General features: G+C 34.9%; 2 protein-coding genes across 3 annotated transcripts; both read right to left on the minus strand.

The window, feature by feature from the left end:
• Positions 1–253: 253 nt before the first annotated feature.
• LOC110721884 (pentatricopeptide repeat-containing protein At4g30825, chloroplastic-like) lies at positions 254–9,416 on the minus strand. 2 transcript variants are annotated; one of them, XM_021901107.1, is made up of 4 exons: positions 6,453–9,416; positions 4,871–4,922; positions 3,149–4,569; positions 254–691 (listed from the first exon to the last, which is right to left on the minus strand). In XM_021901107.1, exon 1 carries the CDS (start codon positions 9,250–9,252, stop codon positions 6,460–6,462), a length of 2,793 nt encoding a protein of 930 aa, XP_021756799.1. In that variant the 5' UTR covers positions 9,253–9,416; the 3' UTR covers positions 254–691; positions 3,149–4,569; positions 4,871–4,922; positions 6,453–6,459. The 2 variants fall into 2 exon arrangements, with proteins under 2 accessions (XP_021756799.1, XP_021756798.1); XM_021901106.1 differs by having other exon boundaries at positions 5,808–9,416.
• On the minus strand, positions 3,248–4,540 carry LOC110721776 (pentatricopeptide repeat-containing protein At5g57250, mitochondrial-like). The gene has a single exon (XM_021900965.1). It carries the CDS (start codon positions 4,538–4,540, stop codon positions 3,248–3,250), a length of 1,293 nt encoding a protein of 430 aa, XP_021756657.1.
• Positions 9,417–10,386: the final 970 nt, after the last annotated feature.

Below are 10,386 nucleotides of genomic sequence, written 5' to 3' on the forward strand. Positions count from 1 at the left end.
ATGGAACACATTGAAAAAGAGATGACATCTTCTTTTTTTTTTTTTCTTTTTTTCCCCTTTTTTTGGCCAAATAAAAAGTGGACAAATTACCTTCCTTATCTTAAAGCCATTTACTTTAATACTTTTAACACAATATCACGCAATAAATTAATACATTGGTACGGAGTACTTTTAAGTTTTAATGTAAGCTAAAGTCATGCCTTTTTCAATCACTAGACTAGATGTTTAATTCAAATTAATATATGAAGACTAATTACAAAAAATAATAAATAATGACGATTTCCATACATGATGTCAAGATTATCTAGATAACACTTTGTTTAATCACAATTCACAAATCACAAATCACGCATTCATAATTTTAGGAGTAATTTTCTCAAACACCCTCAAAACATACTGTATCTTCAACGAAGATTTTGCCCCCGAATTAGTCACTTCACACAGCATGTCCATGAGGCATGAGGCCTTGGTGTAAACTATAAGCGACAAGATGCCACTCCCATAGTCCCATGATGTTATATGTAAACAGTGCTAGAGTATTACCAGTCAGGCAATCACGGCAATTCTGCTAATCCAAAGGTCTGAGTCGTATGCTTCAAAATAATACTTGGACAAGTATTACCAACTCCGAAAACACATCAAAATAGGCCTACTGATGCATACCAGCCGAAATGATAGAAGAGTCATCAGCCTAGCAAGTCAGCAAAAATGATGTTACTTCTTTTTGGCAACACATATAAGTTTAATTTCAGCAAGTACTCTCATATAAACAAGTATGAGATGATATCATGATAAGTTATAACTTGCAAGGTTCCTAATTACGATTTAAGGCATATAAATTTCTTCAAAAAGCAAAACTACTCAATTGATTACCAAGTGAAAATGACCATTCAATGTCAAAATCACAAGTACTAAAGAACGAAGAAAAGAAGTAACAAAATTTTCAAAAAAAAAAAAATATATATATATATATATATTTACAATAAACTATAGATTTGTAGTTGATGGAATTGAAATACTGAGATAAACAGTAATGTTTGGCATTGTTTTTTATTTTCAATTTTTGATTTTTTTGAAAACAAAAAACCAAAAACGGGAAATAAAAAAGGTGTTTCCACTTTTTAGTTGTCAGTTAATACCACAATAAAGTACTCCCTCCGTCCCTTATTTACATGCCTACTTTCCATTTTACACGGAAATTAAGGGACTTAAAAGCCATGATTGGAAAATACAAATATGCACGTGGGGTTAGAGAGAGATAGAGAAAAAGAAAAGGTAGTTGGTAATTATTAAAGAGAGAAAGTGTTGGAAAATGATGTTAAAAGAAAAAAAAAAAAATTAATGACAACTCATCAAAAAGAGAGAATGTTGTCAAAAAGTACCTTCTTAAAATAGAAATAGGCATGTAATTTTGAAACCCCCAAAAGGAAAGTAGGGCATGTAAATAAGAGAAGGAGGGAGTATTGAACTTTAATAAAAGTTGCAGATGAGGTAGTTAACTTTCATTTGTAGCAAATAAGGTACTGGAACAGGGTAAAACCCCTCAATAAACTTGTATAACCGGTAATTTATTGACAAAAAAAAGGAAAATAAATTTCTGACATACTTAAAGGAAAGTACTTTTAAAAAAATAAAAATCATTTTTGGTGAAGCAGAGAAGATTTATTTGGGGTTTATACTTGTATTATACAAATATGCAACCAACAAAACTTGAATCAATCTGGAGTGAGAATACTCTATTAATTTAGAGAGTCAACATTGAGTTAATTAGGATGAAATAATTAATAAAGAGGGAGAAAATTGGGAGTGAAATGTATATTAGGCAATACGCCTCGTTTGGGATTGAATGAAGATTGTGAAATCAATTTTACTAATTAATTTTTAATTGGTTTCCGAATTTCATGAGTATCAGATTTGAGGTTTGGAGTATTAGAATCGATTTTTAAAGTATCATGCAATTGTAATTTTACTGGTATTTTATTTTAATTTAGTTTCCTGATAGAAGACGCAAAGGGCAGCTATAGCAACGAATTGAAGGAACAATCTACGTTTCGAATGTTCTTCACTTCGCGGAGCTGGGTATTGTCATTTAATTGTAAATTTTGGAATTATTATCAGATGTTTTGGTTTAATAATAATATTGATAGAGTTAGTGCTTTGATTTCATTAAGTATTGGCGTCAGCTGAATTTTTAGTACTTCTTATTCATGGGCTTCATGGGTCTTTGGTCTGAGGAAGCAATGGCTGCCCAACCATGGCAGGAAGGATAGAGAAAGTTTATATTTTACTAGCAGTCGCACCCTATTGTTGAGGTTCATCAATTTTTTATATTTCTAATTTTAACAAAAAGTAAAAAGTTTGGAGCATTTGATTTACCATTGTTGTTAGATCATCCTTTTTCTCTCCTCTAGACTATACCCAGGAAATCAGAATAAAGATAATAATGCTAATTTGTCCTCTAATGGAGATTATGGAGTCATAGGTGCATTAGATTCGTTATTAATATTTGGGCGATTTTTGACAAACCTCTATTTTCTACGAAAGTTTTAGTTGAGCTTGAATTATTCTCACCATTTTAATCTATACTAATAGATTTTGGATCAATGTATCTGATTTGTATTTTCAATGTATCTACAATGTGTGATCATTGTATCTACAATATATTTATGATGTATCTACAACTGTTTGTCATTGTGACATTGATATTGTTGATTGGAAGTCATTAAAAGTTTCAAGATTTTTCAAGAATTTCAGTTTTTTGTATTTTAATTGATGGTATATTGCTTTTACACTCAATATAGTGTCGTATCAAAGCCTCAAATCATTTTCACCCTCTTCCCCCAATGGCCTTCAATGCTAGAGTTTTGATGTATATGTAATATAATTTCGATGTACCTATATTGTATATTCAATGTATCTCTAATGTATTCTTGACGTATCTACATTTCTCATGCTTTTCACATTAAGCATACTTCTCACTAGATCCCAACCCTATATATATATATATATATATTCCAACCCTATATAACAAAAAAATAGAAAACCATAGCGATTTCAAACGAACCCTAAGCTATTTGTTTTGAAAGCTGTATACTGAGTGCGAACAAAGATTAAAAAGGAAATTAACTATGGCTGAAAAGGCAAATACCTGTAGGATGTAGCTGATGTGTTGCATTACTTCTCATCCATGTACAATCCCAGAAGTCCTGCATCGGTTTAGCTCAGAGCAGGTGTCATTCTGATGCCATCATTTTTTCGGAAAATCAGATATCATAGCTTTTGCCAAAGCAGTAGCACCTTGGAGATCACCTAGAGAGCAAAGAGATGTCATTTTCGAGTACAAAGCATCAAAGTCCATTTGATGGACGGAGGGAAGAGGATTAGGAGAGATTGTCTCTATATCTTCCTCACAAGACGCCATAGGTTTAAGTAAACTAGAAGCAGAAGCTCTCTTGTAAGGAAAAAACATTGATCCAATTTCATTGAGAATGATAAGAGCATTCTGAATGCTACCCTGTTCACACAGGTCAACTAGAAAGGTCTCTACAGATTCTGTTTCAATCTCGCTATTTACTCTAGCTAACAACTCAAGAACAGATTCATCTTTAAGCATTTCTCTTACAACACTCCGTGCCTCTTCCATTCTACCCTTCGCACATAGGCCCCTTACTAAATATAAGAAGCCTAAGAAGTCAGGGGAAATGCCATTTCCCTTCATATCGATGAAAAATTGAAGTGCACCCTCCATGTTTCCCTCAGAGGAAAAGCCATAAATCACAGCACTTATGGTGAATTTTTCAGGCTTAAGAGAGTGGTTCTCCAAATCATATAGAAGCCCCAATGCTTCTTCCACATTCCCAAATTTACAGTATCCATCAATTAGAGTATTGTAAATATGGGTATTTGGTTTTATATCCTTGATGATCATTCTCTCAAACAATTGCCGAGCATCCAACAAATAGCCTTCTCTAACCAAAGCATCGATTAGTGTACCATAAGTAACATCAGAAGGAATTATTTTATTCATCTCCAATGAATCAAACAACCGAAAAGCCTCGATGAGACAATTTTGACGACATAGCCCATTGAAAAGTGAGTTATAAGTGACTACATTAAGTCTAACTCCCATCTTCCTGGCAAAATTACATAGTTCTAAGGCCTTATCAATGTACCCTTCTTTGCAGAGTCCATCAACAAGGACTGAGTAGTCAACCACATTCATACTCGAAAGATCATTTTGGGCACCCATAACAAGTCTGTATGCATCCAAAGGTCTTCCTTGTGCTGTAAGCATCCCAATAACATCAACAGGAAAATTTACCTTAAAATGATTTTTGTTCAACTCATTAATGAGTATAAGGGCACCATCTACATTGTTCTCCATACACAAGTAATGCACCAACATCTTGCCTAGTGTAGGTTTAATTAAACCATATCTCTTAATAAATGACGCAAAGACAGGCTGGATATTCCCAAAATTATAGTCCTGTATAAAACCCCGCAAAATTTTGTAGTAGCACTTGGATGCCCTTTTTGCCATTCAATTATACAGCATCACAGAGAAGAAGCCTGAAATCAACCACGGGATATTAAAACATGATTTCAGGTTTTTGTCAATATTAACCTTAGCTGATACTTTACCTTTGAGACAAATTAGAACCATAATTAAGTTATTTCTTACTAATATTTCTCCTAGGTTTGGCTATGATTCTGGAAAGAAGGCAATAATAAATGTATACAAAGATCAATGGATTCATCGGAGCCTTAGATATAATAATATAGCAGATACTATACCCAGATGTCAGAAAAATGGATAATATCTTGCTAAAAGTGAAAATATGTGAGGAGCAAACAAGATAAATGGACTTACTAGCAGTAGCTGTAGTTGGGGATTAACAGAAACATTGTCATGTCTGCTTCACCTGCAAAGACAAATGTGATTAAACTATAAGTACACATTGTGTGGTCAGTTGTCACAGCGAAAAAATTAACACAAGGTTCTCATCCAACTCAGACAGCAGGAACATATGGATTTGACTCATCACAAGACTATCTAGGTTCATAGACAAGGCATAAGGATAGCAACATAACAAACATGTTCTTAATGAAAATTAAAACATTGCAAATTCAGACACTTTCAATTTTTTGGCATTTGAGTAAGTAACAGATAAATTCTAATATCTGTTTCCCAAACCCAAGGGCTAATGCATCCTGAGGTTTGATAGGGTCTTGTACGAGCATTAAATTAGTCAGAAAAGCTTTTATGAAGATAGCAGGGTCAGGCAGGAAAGGAATTCCAAGGCCACAAACAGTAAAGAAGCTTTTTTTTTTTTTTTTTGAAAGCAACAGTAAAGAAGCTAATTGATCAAGAATATGAATATTGTAAATCTAATGTTAAATGGCATTGTTCCTAAAAGGACAAAGCTTCAGCATCCTTGGCTATTTATATTCCTAGAGATAATGAAAAATATTATTGTTCCCAAATGGACATAACTTCAGCATCCTTGGCTATTTATATTCCTAAAGATATTGAAAAATATGGGTTAGTATACAAACCAAACTGCATTCTATTGGATTTTCTTCGAGTTTGAACTCTTGGAACTCTGTATTCTGTTTGACTCTGTTACTCTTGCAGAAATTAACCTAAGCCCTCTTGTAGTGATGAACTAGAAATGTGAAAATCCCTTGGGAAATACAAGTCCCAAGGGGATGGGGGTGGTATGGAAAATGATGTTACATTAAAGTGAGGGAACTCCAAAAGGAAAAAAGAGAAAAGCAATTATATAAAATGCTAACCAAACACTCACTGAGGGAATCTGGGATTTGAATTCCTGATATATATCCCGATGCCCTCCTTAGTGTCTTGTATGCTAAAACATATTACTAGGGATACAGTTACTCCAGAACTCCAGCCCATGAATTGACTGCTATAGCTAGGAGTGTGAAGCTGGGTAGATGGTTGTTCGAGCCTTTCCAACGTTGTATCTCCAAAAAAAGGAAGGGTGTCAGAAAATAGAAAAGTTTCTCACAGTTTCTTTCTCCTACAGTTCACTACTTCAGTTCCCCTTTAAGCTAAAAATTAACTTAGCTTACACAACATTAATGGCAGAAATTAAGGAAAAGGATGATGATTTTGACTAATAAGCTGAAAATTACATAAAATAAAATATATTGAAGCATTCGAGAGGCTTGATTCTCTCCCAACTTATTTATTTCAGTGAACAAATTTATTTCAAACAAATACAGAAAATATTCTGCTGAATCAAGTACCAAGAGTATCTTTATGCAGAGCAATTATTCCATGGTATATTGGTAAAAAGTATGGATTCTAAGTAACTGTGGGTCTATAGTTAACACATTAAGAGTGACAGAAACAATCAATCACGGCTAGTGATCAGAAGCAAAACAGAGCATTTATCTGTTATACAAAGAACCGAAGAAAAAGAATATACAAGTACTTCAGCTCATTCCCATTTGCTTCATCCACAATGACCATCTAACAGCCTCTAGAAACTTATCATTCCTGCGCATTGCGGTTATCAAGTTGAGATAAGTGATCCTATCAGGATCTACCCCATTGTCTCTCATTTCTTTAACCACAGAAACAGCATCTTCAATCATTCCTGCAATGCCATATGCCTTTATCAATGTATTATAGCTGCATAAATCTGGTCCCGGTCCATATTCTTTTAGCTCTTCCAACACTGCAGCAACTTCTTCAATCCATCGTTGTTCCCCATATATATTCATCAGTATATTGTACGTGTACTGGTCAGAAGTGTGACTTGATTCCTTAATACTTTGCAAGACATCTCTAAGTTTATCCATTTGACGCTTTTTTCCATAAGCAGCCAACATACAATTGTAAGCTTCAAGGGATACAGAAAACCCATTAAACTGCATCAGTTGCACAGTTTTTGTCATTTTCTCTAAGTTTGTGCTTTGACCATATGCTGCTATAAGAGTATTGTAAGTTATCACGTCTGCCGATTGCTGTTTCTTAGCCATTGAAAAGACTTTCGTAGCCTTTGTGAAAAGTTTGGACTTCCCATAAACATCAAGCATAACATTATAAGTGATAGTGTTGGGGGAAAATCCTTTTTTAATCATCTCATCAAAGACCTTGGAAAGCTCATCAACAGGCAAAGCATGAGCACAGCAATTTATGACACAATTGTACATTTCCTGGTCCCAACTAACCCCACTCTTTAAGATCTTGTAGTACAAGTCTGCCAACTTATCTAGTTTATTGCATCTTTGGTACACTCGGAGCATGTCGCGGAACAAATAAATATCAGGAACGATGTTTGTTTGCTTGTCCATATCTTCCAAAACATAGCAAGCATCTTCCAAAAGTCCAAATTTCACATACATCCTGACAACAATACTATAGGCAACCATGTCCAGAGCAAGTCCTGAAGACCTTAATAGCTGGTAAGTGTTGTCTGCATCAGCAAATTGATTCATAAGACTGTAGATGTCAATCATAGTCGAGTAAATATGCAAGTTTGGCCTTCCATCAGAATTCAGCATATGGGTAAATATTTTGACAGCACTTTCCAGATGGCCCAGTTCCTTGCAAGAACAAATAAGCAAATGGATCAAGTTGTCCTCGAAAGCTGGGTCCTTCCAGTGCTTATATTTTAGAAGTTTAATAGCATCATCCACCAAGGAGTGTTTTACATAAGCCATAGCCAAAATTGAGCATGCAGTCTGGTTATGTAGCACATGATCATAGAGAGAACCCCTCAAAATTTGTGGCAATCTATCAAACCTTTCACTCTTTTCATAAGCTTGTATGAGAGAGCCGAGAATGGAGGAGGGTTGGCAGCCCAACTTCACCATGTCATCAAGAATGATAAAAGCCCCATCGTCATCCTTGTGTTTAGCTTGCAAGTTTATTAAAGAGTAAAGATTAGAGGAAGTTGGTGTGAATCCCAAATCTTTCAGCCTCTTATAATACCATTTTGTTTTCTCATTATTCCCGGATCTAGCCCAGCCTTCAATCATGGACCTGTAAGTTGTTTCATCAGGCTCCAGGCCTACATTTTGTAGGTTCTGGAACATTTGTTCTGCAGCATCCATATTGGTTATCTTCCCGTACCCAGTTATCAGTGAGTTGTATGCAATGATACTTGGGGCACGACCTACCTCACCCATTGACACCAATACACCTTCGGCTTCTTTTAGCTTCCCTTGTTGGCTATAAGCATTCAGCATAACCAACCAGTTCTCAAGATTCATTACAACTTCATCCTTAAACAGCAGATCAATCACCTCTTCCGCTTTGGTATGCAAACCAGACCGGGTGTAAATTGTAATCATTGCTGAGTATGCAGATTGACATCTGATATTTAGTCTCCGCATTTGGGAAAATGCAAACTCTGCCTCCTCAACATTCCAACCTTTCTGGTACAAACTCATAAGCATACCAAAAGTTGCAATATTAGGCTCAACATCATACTCTAACATCATACGGAACCATTTAGCACCAATATCCACAAGCCCCTTTTTAGAACAAGCATAAATTATAGTATTAAAGACCTGAAATTGCAGCTCACACCCTGATTCCAGTCTCATCTCCTCAACCAATTTCTTTGCCGCATCCCAATCACCTCTCCTTCCCAATACCCGCAAAGCCAAATTGTAAGCAATTACATTCCCTTTTAACTTCCCATTACTCCTCATCCAGTCAAAAAATATCAATGCTTTCCTATCCTCACCCCTTTCAAGGCCTTTCAATATCTTATTGAACGAGGCTATGCTCGACTCAGGCCTAATACCATATTTGCCAACATCTAGTTCACCACAAACATCATCTTCTTTCCCATTACATTTTCCTGCATTATCAAGCTTCTTCAAGCTTTGCTTCTCTTTTCGCACTTCTCTCACACCTCCACCACCACAAAATCCCTTCCCTATATTTTTAGCACCCGCCTTATGATGACGATGCGACAAATTCGTATTATGGGAAATCAAATTCTCACTCCCTAAATCATCCTCATACGTTCCACCATTACCATCACCCTCACCAACATTCACTGAACCATCTACTAATTCCGAATCGAAACGAGAAGCTTTAACATGATTCAACTTAGAAACAGCAAAAATTACACCAAACCCACTTCCATTTGAAGAATTTAGGAAGTGGGTAACAGGTAAACGATCAAATAATTGAGCAGAAGTTGGACAAAATTTAATCTTTTTGGGTTCATGAAACTCAAGAGAAAAAGACAGATGCAATGAAGCCATGAAAATTGCACAAACCCAGAAGACAAAACTTATATTACAACAATTAAATGTAAATTAGAGCTTCTCAAAGCAGCAAACAACACATACTAAATGGGTAACACAGTGCACAGAGAAAATGAACCCTAATTATATATTACAGGAAGAGAGAGAAAGAAGTAAAGGGAACATACCTTTGAAATAGGATAACAGGAGGTTGAAGATGAGGAGGAAAATTGCCGGATTATCAGATTCCAATTCTGAAGTCAGCAATTGGAGTTGTATTGCAAATTTGGTCAGTCCCACACTCAGTGAGTGAGTGACTCCCACTATTGGTTCGGGTCATTTGATAGAGTCTGGTTCAAAGGTTCAATGGGTTTGACTTTACAGAACTGATCCATGATTACCCGATTTGAAAGTCGATATTACCCAAAACTACTTGACCCGGTTTTGACTTGAAATTATATGACCCGTAATTAGCAATATAATCAAAATCCAATTCAACTCAATTCGAACCTGAAATAAACCCAAACACATTCTATCTAAAAATAATTTAATGTTTTTTGAAAAATCTGAGTAATCTGAATATATAATACTTGTATGATCTAGAGAATCAAGAACTCAGCATGAACCTTCAGTGATTATTTTATAGTGCGTATGTATAATTGAATCAGGACATCAAGTCAGTTTTTTTTAACACTAAAATACTGATATACTAGCTTAGGCCCTGTGCCATGCACGATAAGTGTAATTTTTTTTAAAAAAAAATAAATTATTATGTCTAACAAATAAAAGTGATGCTTTAAAGTAATTTCTTTAATATCAATAATATGAATCAATTTTATTACAAAGTATTACTTTTTTAGCAAAATCTAATGTTACTCCGTCTATCAGATAATTAAAAAGGAGTTAGCTAGATTAATATTTTAGGAAGAATTATAAGCACCAAATAAAAAGGAATATTTTTGTCATAAAGATAATATAAAAAATTTGAAATGATATTATTATAATTGTATCAAATATTCACAAAAAAAAAAGGTTAAAAAGGGAAGGGGAATTTTGGGGGGAAAAAACAGCACCAGGATGTGACACGTGTCACTCCCGGTGTCTGTTTTAGTATTAAGTTATTGATTTCAAATTTGTAAAAGACAAGTATGT

The sequence above is a fragment of the Chenopodium quinoa genome, unplaced genomic scaffold, assembly GCF_001683475.1.
Source record: "Chenopodium quinoa cultivar QQ74 unplaced genomic scaffold, ASM168347v1, whole genome shotgun sequence".
Classification (NCBI taxonomy): domain Eukaryota; kingdom Viridiplantae; phylum Streptophyta; class Magnoliopsida; order Caryophyllales; family Amaranthaceae; genus Chenopodium; species Chenopodium quinoa.